General features: G+C 68.2%; 2 protein-coding genes across 2 annotated transcripts; one reads left to right on the top strand and one right to left on the bottom strand.

Annotated features, from left to right (window-relative positions):
* The first annotated feature begins 2,602 nt into the window (after positions 1-2,602).
* Positions 2,603-5,172, top strand: CDK5R2 (cyclin dependent kinase 5 regulatory subunit 2). Its single transcript, XM_080599275.1, has one exon. The coding sequence runs from the start codon at positions 2,773-2,775 to the stop codon at positions 3,763-3,765; it is 993 nt and encodes a 330-aa protein (XP_080455401.1). The 5' UTR covers positions 2,603-2,772; the 3' UTR covers positions 3,766-5,172.
* Positions 5,173-5,733: 561 nt separating this feature from the next.
* On the bottom strand, positions 5,734-14,264 carry FEV (FEV transcription factor, ETS family member). The gene is made up of 3 exons (XM_080599276.1): positions 13,965-14,264; positions 12,966-13,040; positions 5,734-10,906 (listed from the first exon to the last, which is right to left on the bottom strand). Exons 1-3 carry the CDS (start codon positions 14,014-14,016, stop codon positions 10,395-10,397), a joined length of 639 nt encoding a protein of 212 aa, XP_080455402.1. The 5' UTR covers positions 14,017-14,264; the 3' UTR covers positions 5,734-10,394.
* Positions 14,265-17,346: the final 3,082 nt, after the last annotated feature.

Genomic DNA, 17,346 nt, shown 5'->3' on the forward strand with positions numbered 1-17,346 from the left:
CCGCGGTGTCCCAGCAAGGCCAAACCACCACCAGGTGAAGGATGCTGAGAGCAGCTTTGAGACCGGCTGTGTGTGCTGCCTTCTCCTCCTGTGCCGTGCCTTCCACAGCTGCCCAAAGCTGCTGGGAAGCGACCAGCCATGGCCAAAGGGAAGAGCCAAGCAGAGGTGGGCCCGAGGACGTAGCTTGTGCTGTATCATTGCCTGTCAGCCTCAGGGCTGGAGCCTGAAGAGTAAAACTGAAGGGGGGAGGCAGAAAAGATCCTCCTCCTTCACGTGGAAGAGCAGCTGCCTCCCAAGTAAGCTGCAAAGCTGCTTCCTTACCTGCATAAGAAATGTCCCTCTGCTCTTGCAGGGCCTGGGTAATTCCCCGGCGCTCGCAGGAAGCCCTTGGCACTGCCAGGGGGAAGGACAGCGTTGCTTACTGACCGCCCCCACCCGGAGCTGATCCTCCGGGACCAGACCCCGCAGCAGGACATGGGCAGGTCCCGGAGCTCATCTGCTGCTCCCAGCCGAAGCCTCGAGCTGCATCACCGAACGGCCCCAGGCTGGATTTTTTTATACAGGCTTCAGCCAAACCTCCCCTCCCGGGAGCAGTGGGAGGCTCACACGCAGGGAACTGCTCGGGGCTGGCGACCACGAGCCCAGCTGGGGGAGGCAGGGGAGCTCTCTGCATGCTCCTCCACGGGAAAGGCTGCAGAGCCCGGCTCATCAGAGCCAAATACAAATAGCCCTTCTTAATGAGTTCGGGGAAGCCAATTTGGGAGCGCTCGCGGAAGGCGGGGGCGGTTTCATGCGTTTCAGATGAAAGGATCTGCGAGCAATTTTGCTCCAGCAGGAGCAGGCAGCAGGCAGGGAGGGCTCTGCTTCCTCACCTGCAAAATTCAGCTGCGGGTTTCTCGGGAGACCGTGTTTGTGCATGGCAAATCAGTCCATCCTCACGCGTGCAAAGAGGGCAAGGACCACAGGCTCCTGATCCCTTCCCTAGGACTAGGGCTCCTCCATCTTCTTTGCTAGGCTTTGTACATCCGGAAAAGCTGACTTAATCTTCATCAAGAAGCTTGTCCTGAGTTTGTTCCTTTTTCATTTGTACCTTGTATCCTTGTTTTGACACCAAATCCTCTTGGTTTTTTGTGTGTGTGGCTTTTTTTTTCATTTTGATTATTTTTCTTCAGCCCAGCCTGAGCAGGCCTGGGGTAGGTGATGCTGGCCCAGATCCTTTTTGATTCTGGCCTCTCCCAAAGCAAATCTGCGTGTCTGTGCCTCTGTGCATACGCGCATGTTTTTGCAGAGGCCTTCTGCAAGGGAACAGCGGCGTGAGGCTGGCCGCAGTGGGTGATATGTGGGAACGGGGCTTTGCCCTTTTCCCTGCCCTGGCACAAAGGGCACAGCCTCTGCCCTGCCCCAGGCGTGGCACATCAGCCCCAGGCACGAGGAGGCCCGCCTGGAAGGATGAAACCCAGCTCTGAGCCTGCGCTTCCATTTCAAACACCTCCAGCATCAGCAGTGCAGGAGGAAGGGGGGGGGGGGCTCGTTTAGCTCCTCCTGGCTGATAATTCATTACCGCCTGTTAGCCGGGATCCACCCAGCAGCAGCCACATCCTGGCACTGACACGTGTTAATTTCGCAGATAAAAATGCTGTATCAAAACGCATCATCGATACATTCTCCCTGAAACCTTTCCCAGCTGCTCTCGGGCACTTTGCGTGCGGGAGCAGCGCAGGCAATCGGGGCGCTTTGTTCCTGATGGATGCCTGGCGATGAGAGCTGCGGGATCCGTCCCCCAGCTCACGCGAAATACGGCAGGACCTTCCTGCGAGGGGCACGGAGGCAGAGGGGGGGCTGGATTCATCAGCGCCGTGCTCAGATCTGGAGGGGGGAGAAGCAGGCCGTGCACCCGGCTGGTTTGTCACGCACCGTTCTGCGGCGATGCAGGAGCGCAGCATCCCCTCCCTCCTACCCCTGTCTCCAAAATCCCCGACTTTTGCCGGATGCCGGTGGGGGGAGATCTCCCCTGAAGGGCTGAAGAGGCAGGCTGGGGTGGGGGAAGCAGCGAGCTGCTCGTGCAGCAGGCGCTGGGCCGCTTTTGCAGGAGCAGGCCGTGGGGAGCCAGGCAGGGCGCGAGCACAGGCCGGGGGCTGGGGGGCTCCCTGCAGAGCCGGGCTGGGATCGGGCTGGTTCCCACCAGCGGGGGGGGGCTCTCCTACCGGGACCAGCCCCTCGGTGGGGGCCATCTCAGCTGCCCCCCCCCAGTGCCTGCCCACCCACTTCCCAAGCGTGGCATTGCCCAGGGCTCTCCCCCACCCCCGCAGCCAGCCGTGCCCCCCCCCAGCACCACCGGAACGGGACCTGGCAGGGCTCAGCCGTGCCCCCGGCCCCCCCCACCCCGGTTCCCACCCCCCCACCCTCGGGCTCCCCCCTAGCGCAGGGGCCGGGAGCGCCCCGTGAAGGTCACGGCGGGGCGGCAGCCGCTCGGGGCCGGCATCCCCCGATCCCCCTGTCCCCCCCCCCAATTCCACCGCCTACCGGCGGCGGGGGGGGGGGCGGGGGGGGGCGGGACTCACCGGGGCCCGGTGCGGCACGGATTGGCTGGCGGCGGGGAGGCGGAGGAGCTGGGGGGGGGGGGGCCGCGGCTGGCTGCAGCGGCGGGCACGGAGCCCAGAAGCGGGCGCGGCGGCGGAGCATCCTCGGGTACCGCGGCCCCGGTGCCGGCCGCTTTCCGCTTCCCACCCCCCCGCAGCCGCCGGCCTCCTATGGGCCCCGCTCGGCGTTAGCATGGGCACGGTGCTCTCCCTGTCCCCCGCCGCCTCCTCGGGCAAGGGGGGCGGCGGCGGCGGGGGGCTGCTGGCCGACAAGGCGCCGCCGGGAAGGGTGCCGGGCAAGGGCGAGAGCAGGCTGAAGCGGCCCGGGGTGCTCATCTCGGCTCTCACCTGGAAGCGGCTGGTGGCCGCCTCGGCCAAGAAGAAGAAGAGCACCAAGAAGGTGACGCCCAAGCCCGGCGCCGGGGCCCCGGGGGGGGTCCCGGGGGGCCAACCCGACCCGCTGGTGGCTCAGCGCAACCGCGAGAACCTGCGCAAGTCGCTGGGGGACGGAGCCAAGCAGGGCCCCCTGGCCGTGCCCGTGCCCACCGTGCCCTCGGCGGCGCCGCAGGAGCCGCAGCCGGGCTCCGGGGGGGGCAAACCGCCGCCGCCCCCCCCGCCGCCGCCGCCGCCGCCTCCTCTGCCGCCGCCCGGCAGCCGGGCCCCGGGCTCGCCGCGCCGCGTGGTGGTGCAGGCGTCCACCGGGGAGCTGCTGCGCTGCTTGGGGGACTTCGTGTGCCGCCGCTGCTACCGGCTGAAGGAGCTGAGCCCCGGCGAGCTCATCGCCTGTTTCCGCAGCGTGGACCGCTCGCTGCTGCTGCAGGGCTGGCAGGACCAGGGCTTCATCACCCCGGCCAACCTGGTGTTCGTCTACCTGCTGTGCCGGGAGGCGCTGCGCGGGGAGGAGATCGGCAGCCAGGCCGAGCTGCAGGCGGCCTTCCTCACCTGCCTCTACCTCGCCTACTCCTACATGGGCAACGAGATCTCCTACCCGCTCAAGCCCTTCCTGGTGGAGGGCGACAAGGGCCGCTTCTGGGAGCGCTGCCTGGGCATCATCCAGCGCCTGAGCGCCAAGATGCTGCGCATCAACGCGGACCCGCACTACTTCACGCAGCTCTTCCAGGACCTCAAGAGCGAGGGCGAGGCCGGAGACGGGGCCAAGCACTGGACGATCAGCCTGGACCGCTAGGGAGGTACCGGGCCCCCGGCGGGGGAGGCCAAGGACTGCCGGATCCCCCCCTCCCCCCCAAAAAAAATCTCCCCGTGGAGATGCTGCCTGGACCCTCCCTGCTCCGGATCCGGCCGCTTTCCCCCCCCCCCTCCCCTCCATCCCCTGCCGACCCCAGCTCTCCGGGACACCGACACGGCGGAGAAGACCGGGGGGGGGGGGAAAGGGACGGACCCGGGGGGCGATGGGGCGGGGAGGGGGGGGGCAGGCTGCCGAGGGGCGGAGGCTCCTGAATATGTTTTCTTTGGCCAAAAAAAAAAAAATAATGGGGGGGAAGGGGAAGGAGGGATGCAGCTGGAGGGGGGGGCTGGGGGGTGCTCCCGGCAGCCCGTGCACACCAAGGGCCCCCCCACGGCAGCGCCGGGCCCCCCCCCCCGCCGGAGCTGTCCGCGGTGCTGGAGCCGCCGCGGCGGAGCCGGGCAGACAAAGGGCGGCGGGGAAAGGGGGGGCCGGGGGGTGCTGGGAGGGGGGGGGGCGCGGGGCTTTGTGTCCCCGCCGCTGCCTCCTTCCCCGCCGGGGGGAAGGCAGCGGGGTGTGGGGGGGTTCCCCCGGTGCGGTGGGTCCTTCAGCCTGGGGGAGCAGCCCGCTCGCCCCTTTGTTTGAGATGCTGAGGGGGGGCTGCAGCGTCCCTTCCCCTCTCCCCCCCCGCTGCTGAGCCCCCCCCCCAGGTGCAGCCCCCCCCCCCCAAGCTCCCCAAAGCCAGGGCACCTGCGGGGTGAGCGGTGTTCTCTTGTTCCCTCTTCCCCCCCCCTCCCCACCTCGGCTTGCTGCGGGGAAAGGTGTATGTGCCAGAGGAGGGCTTGGGGGGGAGGGGGGGGGGCTGCTGGGGTTGGGGAGGGGGGGTCCTCTCCTCTTGCTTTGCTTCACTGGAGAATAAAGAGGCGGCCTGGATGGGCCTGGTGGTGGCTCCCTGGACTTGCTGGGGTGCAAGGGGGGGTGTTGGGGGGTGGCCCTTGCCCGAGTGGGATGTGGGGAGCCCGTTCTCGGAGAGAATTTTCTTCCCCAGTGTGAGCTGGGGGGGGGGGGGCACACCCCAATGTCCCTGCTGCCCGCTGTGCCCAAGGCCAGCCCTGCTCCTCCAGGGTGCCCCCCGGCTCCCTGGGCGCTCTCCAGGCCTCTTGCGTCGCAGATGGAAACGCCTGCCTGCCGGCTGCCTGCTGCCACGAATTTAACCAGGAGCCCGCGGCCCCCCCCTCCCTTCGCCTCGAGCAACCCCACCCTCGCCTCCTGCCTCTGCTCTGCAGGGCCGGGGGAGCCCTGTTGCTAGCCCAGTTACCAGCCCTGCGCTTCTGCACGCCCCAGGGGAGAGGGGTGGAGAAGGGGGAAGGCTTTTTCCCTCCTCCCGGCTGCTTGCTGCCATTCCAGGTACCAATTTTTCCGGGCTTTCTTTAGCAGGCTCCCCAGCACGCGCTCCCCCGGCGGGGGTCTGCACCCAGTGCCCCCCAGCCCCTCCGAGCCAGGCTCTCGCGTTCCCCCCGCCCCCCAAAGCCAGGAAGGGCTGCGCTGGCTCTGCAGGTCACGGAGGGTAAGCTGGATTCCCCACCTTTGTGCGCATCAGCAGAGCTGCTAATTAGGCCCAATCTGGCTCATTCAGGCAAAGCTGCGCGGGCAGGAAGACGGCACAGATGTCCCTGTGACGGGGCCCGACCTGGCAGGGTGCTGGGCGAGGTTTTTCCGTGGCTGCGCGCACCCGGAGGGACCTGCGCTGCTCCCACCCTCCCCGTCCCTACCGTGTGCACTTTTCCTTCCTTTATATCGACGTTTATGTGACCTTGGGGGGAGCAGTCTGGGCTAAAATATACCCATAACCCCTCCCCACCCCACATTTGGCTATACCCCTTCCTTCCTCGACCCTAGCAGTGGGGCTTCAGCCCCTCTGCTCCGGAGCTGAACCAAGGGCTAACACACACGGAGGTTTCCCACCCTACAAATCCCCTAAGAGACACTCCCGGGGTCCTTCCAGCCCCAAGTCCTGGCCTTTTAAAGGCTTCCAGCTGCAGAGGGGCCGCGTCCTTCCCCTCCTCCCTTGTGTTTCATTGATTAAGAGCGCTAGGCCTCGTCGGGGGAATTAGGAAGAGCTAATTGCAGGCTGGTAATTGAAGACAGCTTGGAGTCTCTGGAAATGTCAAGGAATGAGAGACGAGCTCGGATGCTCCCGTGCATTTAAATACGCATCGCCGGCTCAGCCGGAGCCTTGCTGGGGGGAGAGGCGTCTGCCTTTCCCTTCCCCCAGGGGACCTCGCGCGGCTGCCGGGGGGAGCGGGGAGCTCCTGCTGCCACCAAGGCCAACGGGGGACAAGCCCAGGGGCTTGTAGCCCCCCAAGAAAGGGGTGTTTCTGCCCAGAGCTGAACCCGCGCCCAGGTGGGCTGCAAGGACGATGGATACCGTGCTCCTGAGGGCAGCTGGAGGGGGAGGTCTCCCGCCTCTGGGGGAGCAGCCTGGGCACCACAGCTTCAAGCTGCTGCTCTGCTGCACTGGGGAGGGTTTGTGGGTGCAGGTGAGCTTCAGCCACGGATGTCTGCTTGGCCCCAGAGAAGCCAGGGCAGGCGGGGAGAGCCTGGGAGCCCCGCTGTGCTGCGCGGCAGAGCAGAGCGGTGGCCGTGCGCTGCCCCTCTCCCTGCCCCGTGTCACCCCGGGGAGCCAGCTCCTGGCGGGGCAGCGAGCAGCGCTCAGCTGGGGCCCTGGAGGGGCGCAGGGCTGGACCGGGTGCCTCTCCCTCGTCAGAAGTCCTGCGTTACAGCTTAATCTGGCATTAGCGCCTTAATCCTGCCCTCCCCGCGGCCCAGCCCGTGCCCTCGGCGGAGTCCGGCCCAAGGTCTCAGCGCTGCAGCGGGGCAGGAGCAGCACCGAGGTGCTCCCCAGCGGCCCCTGCCCGGACACCTGGGTGCTGGCTGGCCTCCTTCCCTGCCTTCTGGGCCTCTGCAGGGAGGCACGGCCCGGCCAGGCTCTGCAAATGGCGTCCCGGGCACACGGGGAGGCTTTGGGAGCAGGGGGAGGCTGTAGACAAGGAGAGCCCAGGGCACGTCCCTGGCAGGCTGCTGGGGTCGAGCCCACTGGATGGGAGCAATGGGGCGAGGGGGTGAGCACCCGCAGCAAGGCGGTGCTTTGGGGAGGACCACGGGGTCCCAACCCCGGCACAGGAGGCGATGGGGCCATGCCCACCAGCTCCCCTCAGCCCTGGCAGCACCAAGCAGGCGGGGGCTGCCCCAGGGAGACCCCGGCACCCCAACCCCACGCACGTTTGCCGAAGGGGAGAGCAGCACCCTTTGGGAAACCCCACGGTTGCTTCCCCGGAGGAGCTTTACGGGGGGGCTCCGGAGCCCCAGCGCCTGCTCCCGCCGAGCCCCGTTAAGTCACGAAGCGTGCGCAGGGAGCCAGGCGGAGGGGAGGTGGCGTCTGGAGAGAGGACGTGAGTCAGCAGCCTGCTGCGGGGTGCTGCGCGGGGCGGGAAGGAGGCAGGGAGGAGGATATAGAAGTGGGAATTGGGAAAACTGGGGGGGGAGGAGGGTGGGGACGCCGGCAGCCCAAGGTTCCCTAACGCAGACGTGACCTGGCTGTGCTGCGAAGGCTCTGGCCAGCACGGGGGAGGATACACACGATGGGGGTCTGCTAAAATAGGAGAGGGGCTCCTCCACCCCCCCGCTCCGATCCCTTTCTCTGGGGCTGGGAGGATGTGGGGGGGCTGGAGGGGTCCCCATGCCTTCTGGTCAAGGTGTTGAGACCAAGGCAGGGCTCAGCCCTCCCCTCCTGCTGGCTAAGAAAAGCCAGACAAAAAGATATATATATATATTTAAAAGCAGGAAAAAAACCTCCTCCTGCCTTTAATCACAAAGCAGCACACAAAGCTCCCAGGCCATGTGCTCTGCTCCCAGCTCAGCACAGGATGAGGCCCTCTGGGCACCCATTCCCCCACCCAGGGCACCCAGCACCACCCCCCGGCAGGCTGGGGGCACGTTTTGGTGAGCAGCAGAGCCGGGGGGCAGCCCTGTCCCCTCCTCCAGCTCATCCCCATCCTCACAGCCGGTTCCAGGAGGCACCAGTCCCTCCCCGAGCTGTGTATTTGGGCACAGGCAGGAGCGGGGCAGCCGAGACAGCAGGTAGGGTCTGGTGGGCGCACCAAGCCACCTGGGCTGTGCTCCCCACATGCCCCCCCACTGCCAAGGGCGATGCTCCCACATCACCCCCCCGGGCCAAGCACCCCCGGGCCGGTCCCTGCCGCCCACCGGAGCCGTGCCGGGCTCGGCCCCGCTCACCCATTGGCAGGATTTTGCTGCAGTCTGCTCCGAGCCGGCGGTTTGGGTGAGCGATGAGAGCAGCGCTGCCGCTGGGCAGGGTCACCCCGGGGCGCTGAGGTGGGGGCGATGCTCTGCACACACACACCCCCCCCCCAATAAGTGTGATGTGGAGGGGGCTGCGTGCGGTGGGAGCATCCCGAGTTGCCATGGTGATGCTGGCTGCATCCTCGGGCAGAGCGTCGCTGGGTCCTGCGTGGGTGCCCCCACCTTCCTGCCGGCTGCCGTCACCGGCGGGTGCGTCTGGGGACAGAGCCGGGGGACCTCCCTGCTTTTGGGGACGGAGCAGAGCTGAACAAGCCCCCAGCATCAGCCTGTGGGTGCGCCGTGGTGCCCCCAGCTCCGATCCAGCAGGGACCTTTTGGGGCCGGGAGCGAGCAGGGAGCTGGGCTCACCTGGGCTTCCCTGGCGCGGGCACTGGCAGAGGGACAGGAGCGGGATGGTGGTGGCGGGGGGGGGAGCTCCTAGTGACCCACATCCCTTAATCCCCGTCCTGCCCTGCGTCACGCTGTTACCTAAGCCCTGAAGCAGGCTCCCTGCTGGGGGCACAGCCCCCTGCACTGGTCTGAGGTGCCCAGCTCTGGCCAGCTCCCCCCCGCCCCCTTCCCATTTTGCCTTTGCGAGGCCAAAATAATAGGGGGGGGGGGGGGGAGGCTGTTTGCGTCTTGCTTGGGGGTAGCTGTTCCTTTTCCCCCTCTTCACATCCCGCAGCCCTTGGGACCAGCCTGTGCGGGGCTCAGGGACACCAGAGGAAGGGACCCCTGCACCCCCTGCATCTCCCTTCCCTCCTGTCCCACGCGTGGGCTCCGTGCCGGCAGCATCAGTCCCCTGTGCCCTCCCTGGAGGAGACACTGCCATCAGATCCCCCTCCCTTAAGCTGATTAGGGCAGCGAGGATGTAGCTGAGCAGATGCCACCGGGGCTATGAGTGTGACCGGACACCGGAGAGATGCAGAGGGGTCAGCACGGAGCCACCACCCCCGGGGCTGCCCTGATCTGGGGGTGGGGGGGGCAGGGAGAAGGGCTGGGGGCTGGCCACCTCCCCCATGGGCTGGATGCTTCCCCCAGGACCCAGCTGCGGGCTGGGCTGTCCCCCTGAGCACCCCGGGGCTTGGTGGCCCTGCCTGGGGCCGGGGGACACCTTGTGGCTGCCCCGAGGCCACCGCAGCAGGGTCATCCCGCTGCACCCCGGGGTGCTCCTGGCACATCCCTGGGGTGCCCGCAGCAGGATCGGGCCATGCTGGGCACGGTGCACTGCTCGAGCTGGTCGCACAGGGCTCTGCGGACCACGAGAGGTCTGGCTCCTGCCTGTAGGGCCGATCCCCGGGTGGCGGCGAGGCGGCAGATGTCCCAGCAGGCAGGCTGCCTCTCCTCTTTGTCTCCAGCTCGCCAGCCCGGGACAGGGCAGGCAGCTGCCCCAGGGGGGTGTCCCAGGAGCCCAGGCGTTCCCCCTAACTTTAGGGGGCTGTAAGAGCCAGAGGTGATGCTGGGGAAAGAGACGAGGTGCAGAGCGAGGCAGGGTGGCCGCATCCTCCCCGTCCCCGCCCTGCAGTGGGGCTGGGGACAGGAGGGGTGCGCCGGGCTGCGTCCCCCGCTCCAGCCCCCTGCGCACACGAGCAGACACAGTCACAGCACCTCTCCGTTTTATTGAAGCCAGATCCCTCCCCTGCCTGGCAGAGCCCGGCACGCCCGGCTCTTCTCCAGCCACGGGGTCAAAGTCCTGCTCTGGAGGGGGGGGCACCTCCTGGGACCCCGGGGGGGAGAGCTCCAAGCCCACCCCTCGGTGCCCTGGGCTCCCGGCTCTGCTCGGGTCCCTTCTCCTGCTCCACCTCCACCCAGCCTCACTCCTTGGAGATGGGTGGGGGGCCAAGGAGCTGCGGGGAGGGCCCCTCACCCCCGGGCAAGGCGGCTCTGTGGGGAGAGAGGAGGGTGGGCACGGGCTGGGGGCAGAGCTAAGCACCAGTGGGGGCCATGGGTTGGGGGGCTGAGGGGAGGGCGCACGCTTTTCCTCCCGTTCACACCCCTCTTTAGCCATCCCTGCGCATTCCCACGACCGTGGCTCCCCCCTCACCCTAAGCGCAGACACCTCCTGCCCTCCAACCACCCACACCAGAGAGAAGAAACCCTACTGCCCCGCGGCCACCCCGCGCCTCTCTCCAAACCCCAACGGGGGCGGCCGCCAGCAGGGCAGCAGCATCCCACCCCCCCCCCTCACCCCTCCCCGCCGAGCTCCCCAGCCCCACACCGCCCGGGACGGGACCGGGATCGGGACGGGGACCGCCTGGCACGGCCGAGCCCCTAATGGTAGTGGTTGTTCATGTTGTTGAGGTGGGAGGCTGCCATGGCGCTGAACGGGGCGGAGGGCTGCAGGCCGTGCCCGGGGTAGAGGGACGGGCTGGAGCCGGGCCAGTAGGAGAAACCGGCCGGCGTCACCCCGGAGGTCATGAGGTTGAGTTTGGAGATGCCCGAGAAGGGCAGCGGGGCCAGGTTGCCCTGGAATTTGTAGAGGGCGTGATCGGGGGCGGCCGGCTGGCAGACCTGCGCCAGCCCGTGGAAGTCGAACTTGTAGGCGTAGCGCTTGCCGTGCACCTTGGTCATGATGTTCTTGTCGTAGTAGTAGCGCAGCGCCCGGCTCAGCTTGTCGTAATTCATGTTGGGCTTGCTCTTCCGCTCGCCCCAGCGCCGCGCCACCTCGTCGGGGTCGATCAGCTTGAACTCCCCGTTGGTGCCTTCCCAGGCGATGCAGTTGAGGTTGGCCCGGTCCGAGAGCAGCTCCAGCAGGAACTGCCACAGCTGGATCTGCCCGCTGCCTGCCCCGGAGAGGTCGAAGCTCCCCGTCAGGGCACGGGAGCGGGATGTGCCCCTTCACCCCCTGCCACGTTGCCCCCTCCCGCCCCCGGGTGCATTTTCCCTGCACTCAGGACGCGGGTGTTAGCATCGTCGTGTCTCCTTCGCAGCATCCCTGCGGCATCCTGCGCCCCAGGCGGGAGGAGAGGACCCCCCTGGGGCTCTGGAGGCTTGGAGGGCAAAAGAAGCTGCAGCGGGGCCTGATGCTGTGTCCCCACACCCCCCCGCCTCATTCCCACCCCACCGAGGATGAGTAGCTGCTCGCTTACTTTGCCATCCAGCTCTGGGCTGGTTCTTTGGTCTGCAGCCCCAGGAGGAGGTATCCCAGCGGCAGCCAGACCCCAACAGCACCCACATCCCCCACCTCCACCTCTGCCTGCAAAGGGGCCGGTGCCGTAGCACATCTCCAGGGGCACGGATCCCTCCGGGGGAGCTGATGCCAGGGAGCAATGCTGCTCCGAGCCAAGCCCTGGCTGCCCAGCAGGTGCAGGGAAAGGTGAGACCGGGTGAGACAGGGTCCTCTGTGGGGTTGAATCGGGCACCAATGTCCCGTGTTTTCAGAGGGTATCTGTCCCCTCCGGGGACACCGCACCTCCAGGCTGCACCGAGTACCCTCGATGCCCAAGGTGCCCCTGTGCCAGGCGGGATGCGGGTGTGCACGGGACATTGGCACACCCGGATATGCCCACGGGCAGGCTGCACCGGGTCTGCCCAGGGGAGAAAAGGGTCCCTGGGCCTTAGGGGAACGAGCAGCCCCATGCCTGGGACAGCCACCCTGCAGGGCAGCCCCGCACCTACCCTGCAGCCCAGACCCCATTCCCTCCGCAACACCCCTGCACGTCCCAGCTCCCATCCCCGGCCGCTGCAGCACAAGGTCTTCCTGTGACACAGGAGGTGCCTTTGCATTTCGTCCTCCCCCCCATGCCTTTCTGCCACTATTTTACCTAATGCTTGTGCTCCGTGCAGCAGGCAGTCCCGTGGCTCACCTGGGTTTCGCCCGGAGCCACCTCTCCCACTTGCTTGCACCCACCTCGGGCACCCGATGCCCCCCCATCCTCCCTCTGGAAGAAGCAGGGAGCAGCCGCTCCCCACCCACCCTCACGCCACCAGACCCCGCTCAGACATCCCGATGCAGGATTTTCCAAGGCTGTGCCTTCACCCTGAGCCATCCCACACCTTCGATCCCTGCACCTCTTGGTGTTTCTCCCCCCACCATGGTGTGCCCACCCCGTGCCGGGGGTGCGGCTGGGTGGGGTGGCGAGGTTCAGTCCTGCCTCTGCGGCTCCCCGGGGAAACCTGCAGTGATCCTAAAAGGCCCTGCTCATGCGGCGTGGCTGGACAGAGTCCGCAATGCGGAGGCAAAAGGGCCAGCCCCAGCCCCAGCCTCGCCCTGCTCCCACCCCTAAACCAGGGCTCCCCTTTTCCTGCTCAGAGCAAGCCCTGGCCCCTATCCCCTCGCCAGGCAGGTGAACCGGTGCTGGCCCCATGTAACCCCACGCCCAGCGCTCCCCAGGCTGCTCCCTCCTGTCCCCGGATGGCTTTTCCCAGGGGAAGGCTCCAGCTCCCGGGGGATCCATCGCTTCCCGGCCACCCCATGCCCCAGCACCCCCCTCCCCGGCGGTACCCCCTTTCTCCTGCTCCCAGGACCGGCTCTCCCAAGCCCAGATGAGCCCTCGCAGCTCCAGGGCTGGCCGGCAGCTCCCTCTCCATCAGATATTCCCGGAGCACCGGGGGGGACCCGGGGTCACCGTGCTCTGCTCCACAGGCTGCGGGCTGCAGCAGCACCGGGCGCGGCGCTCCCCTCTGCTGCACCAGGACGGCTGTCAGGGGGCCCAGCTCCTTCCCCGTCTGGTTTTGGATCGCAACCATCCTGGCCTGAGCTTTGGAAGCCCCGCTGGACGGGGCACACAGAGAGGAAGGTGGCCTGGCTACGGGGTACGGGTGGGTCCGTGTGCCCCGGGGGTCCCTGCTGCCGGGGAGCCGGTGGGGCGCGGGGCGGGGAAGGGGCAGGCGGGCTCTTACCTTTCTGCACGCTTGGGTTGAGGGACCCCCACGCCTGGCTCTTGCCGTCTTTGAACAAAGTTTCTCCGACTGGATCTGCGGGACAAAAGGGGAGCGGGTGTGGGGGGGGGGGGGGCCGGGACCAGGCGGGACCGAGACCCCCCGGCGCCCACCCCCGGGCGGCCGCTCCCCCTCGCCTGCCCCGCCGCCGCGGCGAAGCCAGGAAACGCGTCCAGGAAAAAGGAAATCCGATTTCCGACAGAGCCAGGGAAGCTTTTAAATAGGAATAGAAAATCCTGCGGGCTGGGGTAGGGCGGCGGGAGGGAGAGAGGGAGAGAGCTGCGGGGCAGGGGGAAGAGGTGGACGGGGAGACAGAGGGACGAGTGTCGGGAAGGGCGCTGGGGAGCGGACGGGTGGGGAAAGGGAAAGAAAAGTAGATGGAGAGGCGGGTGGAAGGCAGGAGAGGTGGGCGGTGGAGGGCTGGAAAGGAGGACGTGTGGATGGAGGGACGGAGGGAAGGGTAGAAGGAGGTGGAAGGGTGGAAGGATGAGCAGGCAACGGGTAGAGCGGTGCGGGAACGGCGTGATGGAAGGGATGGAGTGATGGAAGGGACGATGGGCAGATGGAGGGGACGGCCAGCGGTGGGGACAGAAAGAAGGACGGAGGGATGGGTGGCTGGGGTGGAGGGGTGGCTGGAAGGACAGGGGAAGAAGGGCGGCTGGATGAAAGGTGGGTGGCAGGATGGCTTGGAAGGACACGAGGACGGACGGACGGACGGACGGAGGGACGGGGACACGGCAGGTGGATGAAGGACGGGAAGGAGGACGGGCTGCCAGAGCAGCGGTGGGGACGGAGGAAGGGACGGCGTGTGTGGGGCTGGAAGGGGGGGAGTGGGGAAGGCAGGGTGGGCGCTGGAGGGGGCCGGGGCACCGGGGCAGGGGAAGGGCCGCGGGGCCGCGGCGGGGCAGGGCGGGCGAGGGCCGGGGTGCGCTGCGGTGCGGGGGGGGGGTCCGCCCGTACCTGGCAGGTACATGTTGAGCAGCAGTGGCACCGCTCCGGCGCCGTGTCTCATGGCAGCTGTGGGGGCGGCCCGCGGGCTGCATGTTTTAATATTCCTGCCCCTATTATTATTATTATTATTCCACTTTATCAGGGAGCAGCTGATGGCGAATAAATGGCAGCGGGACGGGCAGGGGACGGGCAGGGGCCGGGGGGAGGCGGGAGGGGGGGGGGGGAGTTTCCAGGCAACTCGCAGGGGCTCGGGGCCCCGGCTCCAGCAATTTCCTCCGCTGTAATTAAAGCGGGCGCTGCCCCCCCCCCCACCCCAGCCCGCTATCGGGCCCGCATCAGACTTTAATCACGGCCGCGGGTTTCTATGGAGAGCGGCTCGGGCCGCTTCCTGCCTCTTCCGCCTCCTTAACTCTTCGCAAACACGGCGCTGCCATCCCAGCTGCGAGCGGGGCTCGGACACTGCCTGGAGACCGCTGTGGCCTGGCCTCCCCCCGGCCTCCCCCCGGCCTCCCCGTCCCCGCATCGCCCGTGCCCTCCGCGTCGCCCCGCCGAGCACCGTCCCTGTGCCCCCCGTGCTGCTGCTTCCCAGCGCTGGGGTCCCCTTGCAGCCGTGGTGGGGTGAAGTCGGGCACCCATCGCGTCCCCGTGCTGCGTCCCCTTGCAGCTCCCGGAGCCCTGGGGAGGGTACGGTGCAGTGCCAGCCGCTCACGGCACCGGGGCACAGCTCAGCTCTGTCCCCTCCCTGCCCTCTTGGTGCATCCTGGGGTCCTCAGCCCTGTCCCGACCTCTGACCGCTCTCTGTTAGGGTCTGCGCAAGCTGGGTGGCCCCACACACCGTCCCAAACGCGCACGGCCTCGTCTGCATCGGGCTTTGTGGGCGGCTCTGCCGGCTCCGGAAGACGCCAGCACCCGCTGGCCGTGCGCTGCCCGGTTTGGGGCTGGGACAGAGGTGTTTCGGGTGCCTCCAGCCTCTGCAAGCGGTGTGAAGACAGGAGGGTGACTCGGGGAGAAACTCGCAACGGGGAAAGGGGCTGGGGCAGTCTCGGCTCCCAAAGGACACCCCTGGCCACAGGTGCCACCTCCGAGCGCCAGCTCCGTCCCCACGGCCAGGACTGCACCCTGCTCCGTCACCGCGCAGCCCAGTGTGACAGCAGCGGGCAGCAGCATTCCCGGCCAGCCCTGCTCTGCCTGGGGGGTGGGCAGCCCCCAGGGGCACCGAGGGAGGAGCTGGGCGCTGCAGCTTCCCCGCCAGCCTGACCCGGAGGGTGCCACTGGCCGTCCTGCCCCAAGCACAGCAGGAGCTCGGCGCCGTACCAAGCGAGCCGCTCGTCAGCCCGCGAAGCCTCCTGCGGTGTTGCGCTGACGTCCATTAAAGCTCTCGCTCCAGGCTCAGCAGAATTCCTCCAAGATGTTCCTTGTGAGGCGTGAATCCAGTGGGAACCGGGACACGCTCGTGCCGGGCCCGCGGTTGTTATTCATCCCGCAGCCCACACGTGCCCTGCATCGCCAGCCCATGGGAGGCAGCGCGGGGGGGGCGCCAGGCTGGGAAGTCCCACGGCTGGGGGCTGGGGGCTCCCCCTGTCCCCTTGGGAAATGGGCTGAAAGCGGGGTTCCCTTGGGTGCTCAGCCAGCCCCCCCGCCCTCCACCCTCACCGCCCATCTCCATCAGGGACAGGGAGCAGGTGCTGGTGGGGAGAGCTGAGCGCAGCCCGCCGTGCGCCCCCACCACGTTTCCCCCAGCCCTTAAGGATGGTCTCCAGCCCCCCCAAACCGCCCCCCCCCCACCGTGCAGCCTCTCCGCAGCCTCCCAGACTTGCTTTCGCTGCCTGAGTCACTGCAACAAACCGCAGGCAACGGAAAACAAGCCCCGGACACAGCGGGGTGGGGTGGGGACGGGGGGGGCACAGCCACCACCCCTCTCCTCTAACAGCCTCAGGAGCTGGCCCCGGTGGTGGGGATCCTGCTCCGGGGAACCTGCGTGGCAGAGGGAACGCGCTGGGGACCGCGGGGCAGTGGGAGGGCTGTGGGAGCTGGAAATGGGGGGGGGGGGACCGGGGGCACGAGAGATGGGGAGCCCTGAGAGTGGGGGCTGCAGGAGACCTGGGGTGTGATGGGGCTGGGGGCTGGGGGTGGCCTGGGGGCCGAGGGGCAAGGAGGGTGGGGACCCAGGGGATGGGGAAGGATGGGAAAAGCAGGGAGGGGGGAATCTGGGGGACCCAAGAGGCGTTGTCCCAGGTTCGTGGGGAAGCCGGGGCAGACCCGTGGGATGGGGAGGGCAGGGCGCATGAGAAAACCCAGGGAAGGGGCCCAGGTCCGTGGGGCAGGGAGGGGATGGGGGCTCAGGTACTGGGGGAGAGGAGGGCTCAGGTCAGTGGGGTTCCTGGGCATGGGGCCCCGACCCCTGGAGCACCAGGCCGGCAGAAAGCAGCACGTACCCACAGCTGCAACCGGGCGGTTTGCCCCCCCGACCCCCCACCCAGCTCTCTCACCCCCTCAGGACAGGGCAGCGCAGCCCCCACATTTCCCTGTGACCACCCCCCAGATCTTCCCCCGTTGCAGCCCTGCGGGTCAGAGCCCGGGACAGCTTCACCTGCGTGCCGGCGGCGTGGAGCAGAGCGCCGAGCTGACGTGGCCTTGGGCTGGCCGCGGCCCGGCCGGTGTGCAGGAATGTGTTTGTGCAGGGGGAGAGGCCGGGCTGCGTGGGGCCGTGGCGGGGTGGGGACAGGGGAGGGCTGGGAAAGGCTCGGCGGCGGCCACGCAGCCCCACAGCACGGCCCTGGGAGGATGCGGGGGGTGCTGGGACCTTTGCACGGGTCGCACGGGGGTGCAAGGGGAGCGTGGAAGCACGGGGCGTGCACGCACACAGCGGCGTGCGAGCTCCTGCGTGCAACGCGCGCGCTTGTGCACGTGCACGCGCGCAGCCCAGGGTGCAGGGGTGTGCACGCACTGATATCGGGGGGGCCGAGACCCCCCCCCAGCCCGTCCCAGACCCTCCCCAGCCCCACGTCCTGCTGGGTGCAGCCCCGAGGCCACCCGTGCGGGCAGCCGGGCACCCAAGCACCCAGCGATTCTGCTTTCCTGTGGCTTTACAGGCGACACCCAGGGTGTGGGGAGCACCTCGGGGTGCCGAGGGGAGGTGCACGCCCCGGGAGAGCTGGGGGTGCTGCAGCGAGATGGAAGAGGATGGGGTGGCTGGGAAAGGGTGCAGGAGGAGGAGGCTGGGTGGGGCTCCCGGTGTGCCCAGGCGGAGCCGGAGCCGGATGCTGGCACGGATGTGCTGGCGTGGCCGGGCTGGGGGGGGGGGGGGGGGCACGGGGGAACCGGCCTCTGGGGGTGCTGGCAGCAGCGAGCTGAGCCCCCTCGCCTGCCCCCAGGTCCTCCTGCCCTGGAA

This window comes from Anser brachyrhynchus, assembly GCF_964034855.1.
Source record: "Anser brachyrhynchus genome assembly, chromosome: 7".
Taxonomy (NCBI): domain Eukaryota; kingdom Metazoa; phylum Chordata; class Aves; order Anseriformes; family Anatidae; genus Anser; species Anser brachyrhynchus.

Bases quoted from the DNA above. Each gene is read 5' to 3' on its own strand.
- FEV (XM_080599276.1), bottom strand. From the start codon at position 14,016: ATGAGACACGGCGCCGGAGCGGTGCCACTGCTGCTCAACATGTACCTG. The intron at 13,041-13,964 runs GTACGGGCGGAC...TTTGTCCCGCAG, and splicing joins GCTCAACATGTACCTGCCAG to ATCCAGTCGGAGAAACTTTG. The intron at 10,907-12,965 runs GTAAGAGCCCGC...TCTCCGGGGCAG, and splicing joins CAACCCAAGCGTGCAGAAAG to GCAGCGGGCAGATCCAGCTG.
- CDK5R2 (XM_080599275.1), top strand. From the start codon at position 2,773: ATGGGCACGGTGCTCTCCCTGTCCCCCGCCGCCTCCTCGGGCAAGGGG.